Source organism: Rattus rattus, chromosome 1 (genome assembly GCF_011064425.1).
Source record: "Rattus rattus isolate New Zealand chromosome 1, Rrattus_CSIRO_v1, whole genome shotgun sequence".
NCBI lineage: Eukaryota > Metazoa > Chordata > Mammalia > Rodentia > Muridae > Rattus > Rattus rattus.
Window position 1 is genome coordinate 525,244 of NC_046154.1, and position 16,923 is coordinate 542,166.

Below are 16,923 nucleotides of genomic sequence, written 5' to 3' on the forward strand. Positions count from 1 at the left end.
CATTCATTACAAGCACAACAGTAAAACTTATCACAAGAATTTCAACTTTTTTGTGTCCAAAGGCAAAGTTTTAGGTATCCTACCTCAAGCCCTTCCCTTATTTACAGTCTCTAAAAATGTTGTAACAGAAACAAATCTGAGTTTGATTGAATTTAAGTGAAATTTAAGGCTTTTTCCTTGTGAGTCTTAAGTATCCTACAAAACCAGGCACCATGAGGCTAGGCAGAGAGAAATGGAGTGGGCAGATCCTCAGAGGATCACACTCCTGAGGGCTGCCTGGCCAATGAATGGGCTACTTGAGCTAAGTAAGGCTCCTAAGCAGGAAAGCAAACCAGAAATGGGTATGGGGAGTTACTAGTCACTGAGCCAGCTGGAAAAGACCTGTCAATGAGGAGGAAACCCTGACAAGCCATGCTTCATTCTCACTCCCCTCTCTTCCCTGCTCATGTCAAACAGAAGCATCAAACTAGCACTGCATGCACTTTGGCACAAACACGCGTTCAGCAGCTACTCAAGAAATGTTTGCAGACGCATGCTATGGAACTTTAATTTTTTTCAAAACCTATTTTTAATGACGGTTCTTAAATGCTTTAACCTCCCTTCTAGCCCACCACCCACCAGAGGTAGTGGAAAAGAAAGGACTTAGGGGAAATGAACCTGTTTAGAAATGGTTCTTTAGAGCAAATCCTATCTGTGTTTTCAGGAAATCAATGGTTCAGTTCACAAAAGTCAGCAGGAGGGACCTGGAGAGACACCAAGAGAAGTTCTTGGCTCCTTAAAGCAAGAAGGTAAATAACTCAAATAGCTTCAGGAAGTCCCTAAAACTGACCAGATTCACTCAGTCCCTCCTGCCCACAGTAAACAATAAAAGCTGAAAGTTCCTCACAGACAAGCCAAACTAAAAAGTAGACTCTTGGATAACCCAGCTGCCTAGAAGAGGTCTGGAACAACTGAGTCACTTAGATACTTTTCGACCTACTGAGCTGCCTGTAGGCTGTGCAGTGTGCTCTAGGTTTCCAGTTTTTGTGAGCTGTAGCTGTGCTCAGGGAGGCCTTGGTGTACAGCTGTGTGAGTACTTTATGCTCCTGTTCAGTAACTCCTGTTAAGTAACCCCAATAAAACTCACTGGTTCATCAAACTGGACTTTGGTGAGATCTGTACTTTGGTCTGTCATGGGCTCCCTATCTGGGGTGAGGAGGCATCTCCCCAGGAAAAGTTTGTCATACAACAAAGGCACCTTCAAACTATTAAGCTTAAAAATGAATCTAGAGCTTGAGAGATGGCTTAGTTGGTAAAGTGCTTGCTGCACAAGCATGAGCACCAGCGTTCAGAACTCCAGCACTATGTAAAAAGCCAGACACAGTGGCTTGCCTCTGTAAACCCAGGGGAGGAGGAGGGTGGAGACAGGAGAACCCTGGGGCTCAATGAATAGTCAGTGTAGCAAACTGAGCATGCTCCAGGACCAGTGTGAGACTGTGTCAAAAACTAAGATAGAGAATGATTGAGTATAATGACCAATGTTGACTTCTGGCCTCCACACCCATGCATACCTGTGTGCACATCTGTGCAGTAACTCAATGAACACTGCATCTTTACACATATCAAAAAAGAAGAAACGGGGGTAGAGAGATGGCTCGGAGTCAGGAGTACTTCCTGCTCTTGCAGGGGACCTGGGTTCTGTTCTCAGCACCCACATGACAACTCATACCTGCCTATAACTCCAGTTCCAGGGAACCAATGGTCTTTGACTTCCATAGGCACCTGGCATGCATACAAACATACATACATTATGCAAGTAAAATACTCATACACATAAAATAAGAATAAATAAATCTTTAAAAAGGTAACTTTGAAAAGTGAGGAAACTGAGGTCCATGGTGAAGTCTTCTACCTCTTACCTATCTCAGGGCTAGAATAAAAAAGAAAAAAAAACCTCTGGTCCCCTGACTTCCAATCTAGACCTTTCTTTCTGAGAACACCACCAATCTAGATACATGCTTAGTGACGAGTCTTCAAAACTGGAAACAGAGATGCATCTAGATCCCAGAGAATGCTACACATTACACATACTGAGTGGTGAGCCGGGCTGGTCCTCAGATCTGCCATCCTCTCTTCCTCTCTGCCGTACACTTCACCACCAAGGCCCCATGATACTAACGCTGAGTAAGAAGCATAGGAAACCAAGTTTAAACCAGTGCATGTGCACGAGCACGAGCATTCGTGCTGTGGGAGACACAGAACCCAGGACCTTCTACCACCAAGCTACACTGCCAAACACACATTTAAATAATTTACATGATTTAAACCAATCTTCACTCTATTTCAAAACTACGTTGTGTAAAATTGTCCTTTTTCTTTAATATATCAGAAAATGACTCCAGAAGTCTTACTCTGAAGAATTTGTGGAGTTTTTGTTGTTTGTTTGAGACTGGCTCTCACTATGATGTTCAGGCTGGTCTCCAACTTCAGAGTCTCCTACCTCTGCCTTCTCAGTGCTGGGGCTTAGATGGTACCACCTCACACAGCCTAAGGATTGATGCATCTGAAACAGACGTTTTCTGATGCTGTCCATCATGGACTGAGTACCCCACAGGCAGGCATCTGTATGCCTCTTGTGTCCTATGGTGACAGGGGTCCCCCAACTGACCACAGTGACATTAGTCTGGCTCCCATCTGTGGGCTTTCTCCTGTTAAGTTTTTCTTTTTCAACTATTTCTAACTGAATTCATCATGAATTCTAATTTCCCCAATAAACCCAGAGGATTATTAGGGCAAACTCTCCTAGATTCTCAGCTACTTGCTCAATGTTGACACATCTGAACATTGTCTTATAGCAATGGCTCTCAACCAGTGCCTCCTGACTCCATAACAGTCACAAAATTAGTTATGAAGTAGCAATGAGAGTTATTTTATGGTTGGGGATCTCCACAACATGAGGGAATACACTAGGAAGGTTGAGAACCACTGCCCTAAAGTGTACACTTCAGGGAAATGCTGCTCTCTCCATAAGACATGATCTTTACAAGTGGGGATCTAAAAGCCCCAGAATGTGTGCTGAAAATTTTAGACATCACTTAGGATAGTTCAAGCCTTTCATCTTACAAAGCAATAGACAGCCTCAGAGAGGGGAGGAATTTATCTAAAATCCTTACCCAGCAATTTCCCATATTACAAGGTGGGGTTGTTTTTGTTTTTAATTTTAGAGACAAAGTCTCCCCATGTAGCCTTCCATCAGCCCCCAGAGTTCTGCGATTATAGGTATGCAGCACCACACCTAGTGTGCAAAGCTTATGGTGCTGGGCTTTCCTTCCAATTCCAGTCTACTTGTTAAACCTTGTTAAACCTACAACCAGTTTTTAAAGGAAAGAGTATTATCTTCTTTACAAGTACTTAGGAAGCAGTTTTTCTTTTTCTTTTTTTATTTCAAATTATTTACTTTGGCCACTACATAGACATCTAAATCTACATATTATGATGATTAAGTAGTTTGGTCAGGAATCTGGGTCTCAACCCTACCTCTAACTACGGAGCACCTGTGCCTTTTTGAGCAATTCATTTTGGTCTCTTTTTCTATGTGAAGGATAATGAGTGTGGCCACTGGTCTAGCTGGACTTTTACTACTTTTTCCTTTTCCTTCCACCTTTCCATGCCCCTATTCTACCCTCCCAACCCCACAACAATTGGTAGGAGAGAAAGAAGGCTAGAGGGGGAAGGGGGTGATGATATCATTAGACTACTTCTTGCTGATTGGGGCGTCAATCTTTGCTGTCAGGATATCCAATTTCTTCTTCTGGTCTCTTTGCATAGGACCACTTGACAAACTGCAACAACAGCCACCAACAACCAGTAGTAGCAACCAGCAGCAGGAGGAGGAGGAGGAAGAACAGAAGAAAGAAGAAGAGGAGGGGGAGGAGGAGAAGGAGGGAGAGAAGAAGAGGAGCAGCAGCAGGAGGAGGAGGGGGAGGAGAAGGGGGAGGAAGAAGAAGAAGAGGAGGAGGAGCAGCAGCAGCAGCAGCAGCAGCCACCAGCTTTCAAGTCTTTCTCCAGGCACTGGTAGTTATATACCCTTTCAAGAGTCCCCAGAATTCCAAATGTCATATGTTTGCAGAAACTATGTGCAGCTGGCAAAATCATACCCCTGCTACAGCACAAGGCAATCTAAAGCAGTCCCACATACCACACTTGGGATTAAAACAAAAACATAACCCTATACAATTTCAGTGCATTGGGGGGTGGGGTGGTTTTGGTTGGGTTGTTTGTTTGTTTGTGGTTTTTTTTTTTTTCAGAGAAACCAAAATTCTGACTACACACTCACTGGTTCTCTGCTTTCTTCTAATCCTTTGAAGAGGTATAGGCTCCAAAGTACTGATGGACATTCTGGGTTTGCTTGCTCATGACAAAGGTACACAGACCAAGTCTGCCTGGAAATCACACAGGCTTACCTTGGTTGAGCAGAAGCTCTCACTGAACTAAAAATGACAAAAATCAACTCCTTTTTGTTTGTTTTAAAGGGCATCTTTGGGCTCAGGAAAACAATGAAGCAGAGATAGGATGAAGAGAAGAAAAGGCAAGTTTGGCATAAAGAAAAAAGGCACATTCATAGAAATAAGAAAGTCAGATTCATTCCAAGCAGTGAGAAACTCATGATGCATGATAGCATCCAGACATTTTTCTCTACATTAAAGTTTAGCTTTTGCTATTTATACTTTGTCAAAAAAAAAAAAACAGGCACTCAGAATGGAATTATAAAGTGTATTTTCTTTACACCCAACTATCTTAGAACACTTAAAAAAAGAGCTGATCCTTCTAGGAGTTTTAAACTCAATGCAACACAATAGCTCGCCCAGCCAGGCTCAAGTGGCGCATTTAAAAGGGTATTAGCAGGGATTACATTCCACTTCCAATCCACAGGGACTAAAATCTTAGGGCACTGCCAAGTGCTGCCTCATTGTCTTAGCAAAGAGAAAATCTACCGAAGAGAAGGGACAAGGAGCTGTGCTCAACGGCCAGCATGGTACTTTGCATGTAACTGAAGCTCAACCACATCAGCTGGGTCTACACGGTGTGCCAACTTACCCTATATAAAGTTTTGTGTGTCCCTGCCCTCAAAAACCTTGAAATCCCAACCTGTAAAATATGAGCAGTTAAGGGAAAGAAAAAGTCACTTTGGACAATTATCACCATGAGCCAAAGATTTATCTTGTCTTGAAAACACTTCGAAGGGTAAGTTAGCTATTCCCATTTGGTACATGAGCAGGCTCAGGGACCAGGGGTGCAATTGATTCCCGATCTCACATTTAAGCTTTGACGCTCAGATTCCAATACATATCTGCAAAGGCCGCACTGTAGAATGCCACATTTTCATCCGCATCATGGGAGCCGGTAAGAGATGGGGATTTAGTTCTAAATTACATTTCTGTCACTAAAGGCGTTTCCAGTCCCAAGAACACTTCCCTGCAAACGTTCACCTGCAGAGCTGAGGTGGGCACCAACGCAAATAGTGGTTTTCTTGGTTGGTTTGTGGTGGTGGTATCAGAATCCTTTGGGGTTGGGTCTTAACATCTATACACACTCTCTCCCCTGCTCCCCAAAATGACTGGGGAGTGGTAGCCCTGGATATTAACAGAAATGTACCCTCAAGCGGATAGGAGAAGAAAAGCTGTCAGCTCCGACTTCCAAGACAACTTCTCTGTGAATGCTTGTTTCCTCCCCAGCGCTCACGGTTGACAGGAACGGCTACGTGTAGGTCCTGCCTGATGTGCGCGGCCTGCACCGGCCGGTCTCGAGAGCGGAGGCCGCCGCAGTGTGGCCCGCGGGGCTGGCACAACTGCGCAGAGCTCGGGTACCGCTGCCCAGCACGGGGGGGGGCCGAGGCCGGTTGCTCCTGACAGGGAGCCACTTCCTGCTCAGATCTGCGCGCCGCCCACGCCCCCCTCTGCATCTCCCACTGCACCGTGGCCGGCTGGGTGGACGCCTGGCTCACGTCCCCGGGCGTCACGCACGACGCTCTGGAACCCCGCCGCGGCGGGGACGAGGCCCGGGCCTGAGGCGCCGCGCCCAGCCGCTGTCCTGCCCGTGCCCTGTCGCCCCACAGCCCGCCCGGCGTCGCCCGCACCTGTCGCGCCCCGACCTGAGCTTACCTCGTCCCGGGGGCCCGCGGCCCACGCCCGCGCCTCTGGGCCCGGCTCCCTCCGCCACCTCCGCCAGGGCCCCCGACGCGGCCGCCGCCCACTTTCGGTTTCCCCAGCACGGCCTGAGCCGCGGCTTGGGAATCACCTAAAGCCCCGCCTTCTAGGCCACGCCCTGTCGCACCACGCCCCGCCCCTTAGCCGGCCGGCTCAGCTCTGCGCAGACGCAGGCACTGCGGCCACGGCCGCCCACTTCGAGTTCCGCGTGTAAGAGGGGAAACCGACGCCGCCTAGCGGTTTCTGCGCGTGCGCACGCCGGCCCGACGCCGGGGTGTGGACTTCAGTCTCTTTCCACAAAGTTCATTCTCTTAAGCATGGCAATAGTTACTTTTCATTCTTCTAGTCAGTTGGTCTTCAGCTGTCTTCTAGGTCACTCTTTGGAGGAGGGTGACTACATTAAAATGCTTTGTCACGAATTCTTCACGCCTGTATAGCACTGCTCTAAAACTAAAGCTGTCTAAGGGCACTTCCCCGTATATAATAAGCATGAAATAAATACTTATCAAATTCTTTAATTCATTCTAAAAATGTTGAATAGCCGCTATTTATTCACTCCACGGTAATTCCACTAACATTTAATGCCTGCTTTTGCTGTCACACATAATGAAGATTTGGCATCACTCTGTATCTTTTTGCTGAGAGCCTGCTGCCTCCTCAACCAACATTTTTTTTTTTTTTACAGTTTGAGGTATACTCGCCGTACTATAAGCTGCACGATTCGAATGTACAGTTTCATGTGTTTGGTATACATACAACAGGGAAACGATCACAGATATTAGCATAACGAACATAGCCACACCCTCAAAGTTCTCTCTCTTTCTATAATGTTTACCTCATGCCCCACCTTTTAGTCCTGTTTACTCACTATAGAGCCGCTTACTTTTTCTGGGATTTTCTATAAATGTAATTATTCCATAGGTATTGTCATTAAGGAGGAGGGTCTGGCTTTCTTCACTCATCAGAATTCTATTGAGATTCTTCTGTGTTGTTGCATACACTAGTAGTTTATAACCCTTGCTCACTGAGTTTCCACTCCCACATATTGACCTAAGAGAAAGGAAAGGGTTTATTCGTCATAGACCTGTAAAGGGATGTTTAAATCAGCTTTGCTTGCAATACCTAAAGACAGATAGCATAAACATCCTTCGGTGGTGAGTAGACAATTGACTGTTACAGACTCATAGGCGATGAATAGACTGGAAGGAGATCTTGAAAAGCCGGATATCCTGTGCTCAGAAGGTTCTGTCCTAAGGCTTTGACCAGGGGTGTTCTCTTTCATAACCTCACATCTGGTCCCTGCCTAAAGCTGCCGAGGGGTCTCTGAAACAGAATTCTCTACATTGCTTTTATTCTATTTCAGTCTGTTTCAGATGTCTTCTTCCCTGCCCTGCCCGTTAAACTAAACGCAGCAGTGGCTTTCGCAGACCCAGAATGCAACCAGTTCTCTATTTGGATTCTGCAATGCTCTGACATGCCCCGGCTCCACATTCTGATGGGGGGTAAGGGTAAAAACGGCATCTGTGAACTGAGAGCCTGCTGTGGGGATAGAAGTTAGGCAATGCTGAGTTCTATATATAAAACCAATCATAAGATGATGCGTGCATGGACCCTAAGTCTGAGATCCTTTATGCTTATAAAGGTCCCCCGTTTGCAGTATCTTACGTACAAAGAAAAGTCATGTGCTGCACCTGGTTTTCCTTCCGTAACCAGCTTTATTTACGAATAGTTGCCACAAGCAAATCCTTTCAAGTGTGCTGTTTGGTGAATTTTAACAATGTACCCAACTGCGGTGCAGCTACGGTACCAATCAAGATGCATAACTAGTTTTATTTCCAAAAGTTCCCCTGTGCCTTCTCCCTACCCCTGCTCCCTGCCTCTACCCACCACTCCTGGACGCTGGATGAGATTTCGGTCCCCTCAGCTTTGCTTTCTCAGGAGTACCATATGTAGGGACCATAGGATGTGTAGGCTTTTGTGCCTGGATCTCCACTTCATGTAATGCTTTCGCGACTCATTCCTGCTGTACTTACCAATAGTCACTTCCTGTTAATGGCTGTCACTGTAGGGCTACGTCACATCTAGTTTATTAGTCCCATTTCATGTGCATTTTTGTCGTTTCTAGTCTGGGGGGGGGCTACTCTGGATCAAGTACCTATAAATAACCACTACGTAGTCAAATGGTTTTCTCCCGTACATACCTGGGGGGGTAGAATTAATGTCAGGATGTAGGATAAATGTATAGTTGATTGTCTATATTTATGGATGAGTATATGTTTATATGTGTACTTAATCATATATAATGTATATGTCTATCCATAATTACATGTAAATGTCAAGGTGCAATCTTAAGTGGCCACATCTTTTCGTACTCCCATTTTTATCCATGACTCCGACCCCTGCAGAGCCTGAGTTCCACTCATTCCCAATACTCCCAGTCTTTTTAACTGGAACATTGAGCTGGATGGGTAGAGCATTGCCACTATGGCACTGAAGGGTAGTGTTGAGCTTTAACTCGCCTTCTCCCAGGAGGACATGGAGCATCTTTTCCTGTATACACTGGTTTTTACATTTGTTCTCAAAGGATGGTCAAAGTTCCTGTTCTGCGGGTGGATTTAACTGAGATGCATCAGGAGTTTTAGAAAGGAAGTTGTATGATTTTGTTTTGTTGCTTGTTTTAGAGCTGGAATTCAGGAAAATGAAGCTTTTTTGTTAGTTTTTTTTGTCTGTTTGTTTTAGTTTTTTCTTGAATCTGGAGCTTGTCTTGTGGCTGAGGCTGACATAGAACTCTCCCAAGAACTACAGGTGTGTAATGCTGGAATTACAGGCGTGTGCTGCCATGTCCAGCTCAGGCTGGCCACACTTTAGACTCAGGGTTCTTATCCTTTTACGGAACAGTAAGTCAGAACACGTGAGAGCAACATAGAGACACAGGATTTTTTTTTTTTTGTTGTTGTTGTTCTTTTTTTCAGAGCTGGGGACCGAACCCAGGGCCTTGCGCTTCCTAGGCAAGCGCTCTACCACTGAGCTAAATCCCCAACCCCGAGACACAGGATTTTACAGAGTCAAGTCCCGCACATTAAAAAAAATTCACCAGGTTGGGGATTTAGCTCAGTGGTAGAGCACTTGCCTAGCAAGCTCAAGGCCCTGGGTTCGGTCCTCAGCTCCGGGGGGGGGGGGGATTCACTTAGGGGAAAACTAAGAGCCAAAGAGCAGTATTTCAAAATAGATAGGATGCTGTTCAAAGGTACTCTTCCCCCAGGAAAAGGCCAAACTCATCCTAGGTCACCAGGAGCAGAAGCAGGGAGCAGATGGGTGGGTCTCTTGCTCTGCAGGAAAAGAACATGCACATTTCTCATGTCCAAGGCTGCAGAGAGGTGCCCAGAGTCCTGCTCAAGTGGCTTTTGAAGGAGGGGCAACCCCTGGGCCTTTGGAGGCTTCACTAGAGGGAATTTATCATGGAAAGAAAGTAGGGAAGAAAGACCACCCCATCGCCACCTTATCCCAGGCTAAAATACATAGAACTATAGCTAAGTGTGGTGGTGCATGCCTTTAAACCCAACACTTAGGAGGCAGAGGCAGGTGGATCTTGTGAGTTCACAAGCCAGCTTAGTCTACATAGCAAGTTTTAGGAGAGTCAGGGCTACACAGAGAGGCTCTGTCTTTAAAAAAAAAATTTTTTCCCACTAAAAGCTCCCTGTGCATTTTTTTTTCAATCGGGCCAGCCTACTTGTTTAAATAGAGCCATAGGCATAGGGGAGGCCCCAGGACACCTAGCCAAGGCAGGAGGATCCAGGGCTCTTGGAGGAGCATTGACTCTCCTCTCCCTTATGCTAGTTCAGCAAGACCAGTAAGGGCCTAGTTCCAAGCATGTATCTGTAACTCTTCCCCTCTCATCTGACAAATCTTTATAGCACAACCCAAGATCCACAGTTCTTCATCCTCCACCTCACAGACACTGGGAAGTGTCGTAGATTCCCCCTTCCAAATCTCAAGTGGCATTTGGAGACACTTCAAATCCTGCTGTCGTCTCACCTTCTATTCAAAACGTCTGTTGCCTCTTTATATTGTCTCCAGAAAGAAACCCCCCAAACCCCACAGGACTCTGATTTCTACCACTTTTCATCCCATCTGTGAACTGCAGGGACTGGCTTGTGACATTATTCCGTGCCATGGGTGGCACCTCTCTGGAAACCTTCCTCACAGCCCCCACCGAAAACCAACTGTTCTCTTAATTGAGCTTCAAGATGGTGCTTTGTTCCTTAGACACATTCTCAGGGAAAAGCAGCCGAGGACACAGCCTTTCATCCCCCTGTGTACAGCTTAATGGAGTCCCCATTCTCCTAGTTGCTTAGCTGCAAGTGACTTTTGCAGCATTCCTGCCTGCCACTCAGCCACATGCTGAGCTGTTTCTGCATCCAAGGGGAGCTCAGGTACTAGCTGCTTCCATAAGGTCAGGAGGATTAGATCCCTAACAAAAGGAATCTCTGGACAGATCTATTGTTTTGATTGATCGTTAATGACATCATCACTCCCAATCCAGCTACCTCCCACCCCCCATGAACAAATGGAGAGAAATTTCTAGACAGCTATGCTTGTTTTAACTGAGTAAGGAAAAAAAGGGGGTGGGGAGCAAAAACAAAACAGAAAACAAAAGGGAGGGACGGTCAGAGCCCCGATGAAATCCTGGCCCTGGCGGAGCTCAGGGTATGCTGATCAAGCAAAACTCCCTAAGCTTTCCACAAAGGCCTCCAAGGTGAGTCAGCTGAAAGGCCCTAATCCCCGGGAGGGCGATCAGGGATGCCTCAGAGGCCACAGAGCCACCAACAGTGACAAAGAGGATAATGCAAGCTTCAGTACAGTAGCTCTCCACTTTCCTAATGCTTAAACCCTTTAACACAGTTCCTCAGGTTGTGGGGACCCCTAACCATAAAATTGGGTTTTTTCTTGCTACTTCATAACTGTAATTTTACTACTACTCTGAATCGTTATGTAAATATCTGTTATGCAGGATACCTGATTCAATGTGAAAAGGGTTCGAGACCCACAGGTTGAGAACCACTGCTTGAACACTCTATTGTATGATTTCTTCCTTCCTTCCTTTCTTTTTTTTTCCTTTCTTTCTTTCTTTCTCTCTTTCTTTCTTTTTTTCCCCTTTTTTTCTTTTTTTCAGAGCTGGGGACCGAACCCAGGGCCTTGCGCTTGCTAGGCAAGCGCTCTACCACTGAGCTAAATCCCCAACCCCGTATGATTTCTTTTTAAAGAAATCATTCCTTTACCTTCCTGCTTCAAATTGTGCAGGCCCTGCGACATGGATGGTGTCACTAAGCACTATAAGGTAGTTGAGAAAGAGGCCCAGCAGTTTAGCAGGGCCATGGGATTAGGTAACCGGTGCTTTAAACAAGGCAATCGGTCACCAAACTGAAATGATGGATAAAGCTATTGGTACAAAAATTATGCTGTAATAGTTGCTGGGAGGGAAGAAAGGGGACAGCAGTGACAAGGAACAGCACAGGAGCCTGTGGGGGTGGGGCGCTCACTCATCCCCGGCTCACAGACCAATATGGAAGAACAGTTAGGATTCAGGAAATGTGCCTCCCAGGCAGCAGTGCACACGGTGCAGACTTGTTGATTTGTCCACGGTCAAGTCCAAGGTTACACTGAATTGAATTCCAAAGCTCTTTGGCTCCAGTTCTAGATTGGACCCATTTCCACAACAGAGCTAATCCAGTTAAGTAGCAAAAGAGTTTCTCTTGGGGCTATCCGGTCAACTCTTATTAATCAGTGGTCCATCCCAGGAGAAGCTCCCCGCTCCCAGGGCATTCTAGATTCTCAGGAGAGTAATTTTAGTTGTCACGATGACAGGGGAGTTTAGTTTGGGTCAATATGTAGAGGCTTGTTGTCTTGTCCCCTTATGAGAGAAATGCCCCTTGTACCTACCAAAATATGAATGAATGTCTTGCCGGCTCTTTGTATAGATGACAGAAACCTCTCTTCTGTATGAGCACGCATTACTTTCCCCACAATTTTATGATGAATTTTCTGGGTTTTTTTTTTTTAGAGGCGGAGGTGAGGGAGCAGCGGATTTTATGTCAGAAGTAAATGAGTAGAGGAAGCTTTAAAATGATTATCATAAAATAAACTTTAGGAGCGTGCCTCCCGAGCCCTGTAGATTTAAACACTGCTAGTAATTCCCCGACAACCCACCCCATGCAGAAACATGGATGGCATGATGTTCCTGGTTATGTGCCCGGGAGGCACAGGCGTGCTGTTATTGGACTTCTTCATCATCTCACTACAGTACAGGATGCCTTATTCCCCCTAGCAACTTAAACCACTTGAGGACTTTTAAAGAAATCATTCCTTTCGAGGGACTCCCCAGAGTTCTTGTAGCCCAGTATTTTATCTCCCAATTCTCCCTTCAACTTCCTCATTCACTTAAAGCTGGAGCCTTTAATCTCCGCGGCAGTTTCCTTAAAACAGGACGCTTTGTAATTTGCGGCTATAACTTTTCTAAACCCCCGCCCCCCGGGGGTGGGGTGAGGCTTGGGCCAGAGTAGGACTCGGGAGACTCCTGCAGGAAGGGGGCTGTTACTCAGCGCTGACGAGGTCACTCCTCCTACGGCGCATGCTCCAGAACTTGGACTCTAAACCTGCTTGTAAACGCCCTGGAACTTGCTCCTTCCAGAGCCTTTTGTGTATTAGAGGTGGGGATCGTCCGGGATGACGATAACTGCAGGCTCTAGCACCTGCCACACACAGGCTGACAGCAAATATTTGCACCGAATGAATGAGTGAGTGAAGGGCTCAAGTCCAACACCTTCTGTGCTGCTATGCCACCTGTCTGTACTCTAAATTATGGGGGAGGGGAGAAGACTCCCCAAACGAAGGACAATACATTCAAAGCATCAAAACAGCAAACCTTTAAAACTGTAAAAACATCCGTGAAGACCTACACACTTGTAAGTTAGCAAGCATTTCGTATCAAAATCTAGGTACCCATTGCAGACTGGTGACACCTCAGTCATTTGGGGCTGCTATAACAAAGCACTACAGACTGTGCAGCTTACAAACGACAGAAATTTATTTCTCACGGTTTTGGAGGCTGAATGTCCCTGATCCGTGTGCCAGCTTGGTCCTGTTCTGCTGAGAACCCTCCTCTGGGTTGCCGACTGCTGGCTCCTCATTGTGTCCTCGAGTGGGCTTCCTCTCTCCTCCTCACATACTGACAAGTGTGCACAGATCTCACCGAGATCTCTTTTTATAAAGGCAGGGGGCCCATCCCAGAAGACTCCACCCTCTCGACCTACATCATCTGCCAAAGGCCCCTCCTCCTAACAGCATCACACTGAGGGTTGGGATTCCAACCTGTTGAGACTGGTGAAGGGACACAGAGTCCGTGAAATTGGCAGTTGTTCAGGTAGGGGCCTTGATCCTGTCTCTGTCTCTCCATAGCCGCAGTTTCTCCCTTTGGATTTCTAAAAGTCTCCCAACTGTCCGTCAGCTTATTGAGTTGCTTCCTTCCTGGAAAGCTGCCATGCACTCTGTCCCTGTGGGCACTTAGTACATCCTAGACGGTGAGGTGGAGGACAGACCAGAGGAATGTGACTTATCACTGAGGAATGCGAACACCCCAGATGCTTCTGTTGTCAAGAGAGTCAACTAGGAAGTCTCTCTGGTCTGTAGCCAATAAACTGAGCAGTGCACAGAGCAAGGAAAATGCCTGGTGTGAGCCCGTGCTTGTGGGAGAGGCACCTCAGAATATTATGGTCCCATTTATACCACACACACACACACACACACACACACACACACACACACACACACACACATATTAGGGTATATTCTTTGGATCCTAACTCAGAGGCTAGAGGAGAAATATAACCTTCTCTTTGGGAAGAGAGCTCACTTAGTATTTGGAGCCAAATCTTTCTTTGGGCTCAAGGTCATACTTTCTTCCTCCCAGCAAACTCAGATTACCCAGGTTTCTTGAGCATGGCACTCAGGGCTCCTCGTTAAGCGATGGCTGGGTGTTCAAAACAGAAACTGGTAACTCTGTTGGGGATCTTTCCTTAGGACTAAAGGAAAGCAAGATTGTGGATGGTACTCAGTCATTCTCTCTCAATCCTGACCCCATATTGAGTCTCAAAAGGCCAGACTGCGTTTCTTGGAGACCCTGAGACTCGTGGGCAGAGGCTTTGGTGTTCTGCATGGGCAATCATTACAAAGCAATGGTGATTTTTTTTTTTTTTTTTTCGGGGCTGGGGACCGAACCCAGGACCTTGTGCTTCCTAGGCAAGCGCTCTACCACTGAGCCAAATCCCCAACCCCAGCAATGGTGATTTTACAACCCATGTGCCATGTCCACACATCCCTCAGCACCTGTCAGGCTTGCAGTCCTGACAATATGAAAGCCAGCCCTCCGGTCATCGATATAAAGCCCTTGGACTTGGTCTGAGGACTCCAAGAGTATCTAAGTGAGTAAAAGCATTTTGCATTTTCTCCATGACTACATAATAAAAAAGTATCAACACACTGCATTTGCTTTTCTATTTTTGATGGCGAGACTATAACTTTTGCCCTGAAAGACTAGCACTGCATTTTTGATGTACTAGGCACCGTGTCTGGCTGGTTTGGGTTCATTGCATGCTAATGTTAAGATCATGACAGTCTTAGCATCAGTATTTGTACTTATGAATGAAGAGACCATCTTCCCTTTGCATTGATAATTAAGAGGTATATTCACAGCGGAAAAAAATCTTAAAAATTTAATCTATTAAATACCATAGACACCACAAATGATACTCTACAAGGGGATGATGCAGTAATTTGTCGTGACAAATATTACATTTATATACATACACACGTGCACACACTCACACACACACACACGTGGGGGCACATGGACCATGTCACCAGAAGAATTGGCATGGAGCTAGTGAGGTGGAACATGCACAAATCTCAGATAAGTCAAACATTGAGATTAGAATCTCATCTTAAGACCTGCAGGAGGAGGGCTAACTCCCTCCCTGTTTCTGTGCCTGTCTAGGAAGAGGCGACCCAGTGACTGCCCCGGGCCCCTACCAGGTTATCACAAGTGGTCAGTCCTATAGCACTTGGACTCCTTCCCCACGCAAATAAGGCATCTCAGTAGCCTTAACCTTCAGCCGAGGAATGGTCTTTTCCCTCCCTAGATATTCTCACACCTCTCCCCAAAACTACATAGCCTTGCTTCACCCTGAATAAAGGATATTTGTTCAAACCCAATAAAGAAATATGAATAAGCTAAGACTGTCTCTTAAAGAGAGCTGCTTTATGAAAGATTGTCAGAGCAAGCCTTCATCTAAAAGGGCTGTAACACTAAGATCCTTGGAGAAGGCCTTCACCCTTAAACCCTTAACCTCCCTGTCACTCACATCCCACATGATGCTTCATCCTCCCCAGGTAAACTACAGACCCCACCTATTCTAGACTTTGTCCAGTCCTCTTGGAGCTGCTGTGTTGGTGGTATTCTTGAAGGAGAGGCAGAACATAGAAACACACACACACACACACACACACACACACACACACACACACACACACGTTTTGCTGTTATTGTTTTTGAGACAAAGTCTCTCTACACAGCCCTGGCTAACCCGGAACTCCCTATGTAAACCAGGCTATTGTGGAGCTCACAGAGATCGACCTGCCTCTGCTTTCCAAGTGCTAGGATTAAAGGTGTGCACCGGCAGAACTAATATATTTTTAAATTTAGAATAACTCGTGAAGTCGATCAGGGTGGCATATGCTTTTAACTCCAGCACTTAAGAGGCAGAGACAGTTCGATCTCTGTGAGTTCAAGGCCAGCTGGGTCCTTATAGCAAACTCTAGGATAGAAAGACCCTGTCTCAAACATTTTTATTACATTTATTTGGGTATTTATTTATTTTGTGTGTATGCACACACATTTGCTATAATGTGTGTGGAGATCAGAAGACAGTTTGTGAGGGTTTGTTTCTTCTGCCTTCTGCCATATGTGTCTGGGAAAAATTTTTTATGTATTTGCTTCCTTGGTTTTTATCGTTTTTGTTTCTCTCTCTCTCTCTCTCTCTCTCTCTCTCTCTCTCTCTCTCTGTGTGTGTGTGTGTGTGTGTGTGTGTGCGTGCGCATGCGCGCACGATTTTATCTCTTTCCTTTTCAGTGTTGGGAACCAAACCTCCAGGGCTTCCTCTCCCTAGATAAGTGTTCTATCACTGAGCTAAATCCCAAATCCTGCTTTTTAAAAAGCATTAATACATTAATGCGACAATTTCACCAAGTGAAGCTCAGATAATAACCTGGCCTATGGTGCAAATGAAAATGGGAGGTCCCTGGAGTAGAGATAAATGGTGAGAAATTGAACAATCATGTGATCTTTTGATACTGTGGTTCACTGGCTATTCTAGTTCAAATTCTAGGTGACAGTAAATCCGCTCTCTCTTCTTTGCAAGTGGCTGTGTTACACAGATTCTGTCCCCCACGGTTAAAAAGTAAAGGATATTTAGCAACATCTCAGCAATGTGTTTGGGCATTGGTTACCCTTTAAGAACAATGAATCAATTGTTTAAAAAGCTCGCACTGCAGAAGAGGACACTCGGCTGCAACAACAGCAACTCAGGATGCTTCAGAAAAGCCAAAGCCAAGTTAGGTGATAGGAAGTGAAATGTAGCTGAGTTTTCTGGGTCTGTAAGTCTGTCTGTGTGTGGGGAGTACGGCA

The 16,923-nt window shown here is 45.8% G+C and overlaps 1 protein-coding gene across 4 annotated transcripts in view; it reads right to left on the minus strand.

Annotated features, from left to right (window-relative positions):
* Tdrd7 (tudor domain containing 7) overlaps positions 1–13,415 on the minus strand; it is a 64,108-nt gene extending 50,693 nt beyond the window's left edge. For 2 of the 4 annotated variants that reach the window (XM_032891166.1, XM_032891157.1), the window contains exon 1: positions 13,280–13,415. In XM_032891166.1, the coding sequence (XP_032747057.1) occupies positions 13,280–13,372 (93 nt within the window). In that variant the 5' untranslated portion in view covers positions 13,373–13,415. Of the gene's footprint in view, positions 1–6,140; positions 6,413–13,279 lie in introns of those variants that run through there. The other 2 variants (XM_032891175.1, XM_032891182.1) reach the window with 2 other exon arrangements.
* Positions 13,416–16,923: the final 3,508 nt, after the last annotated feature.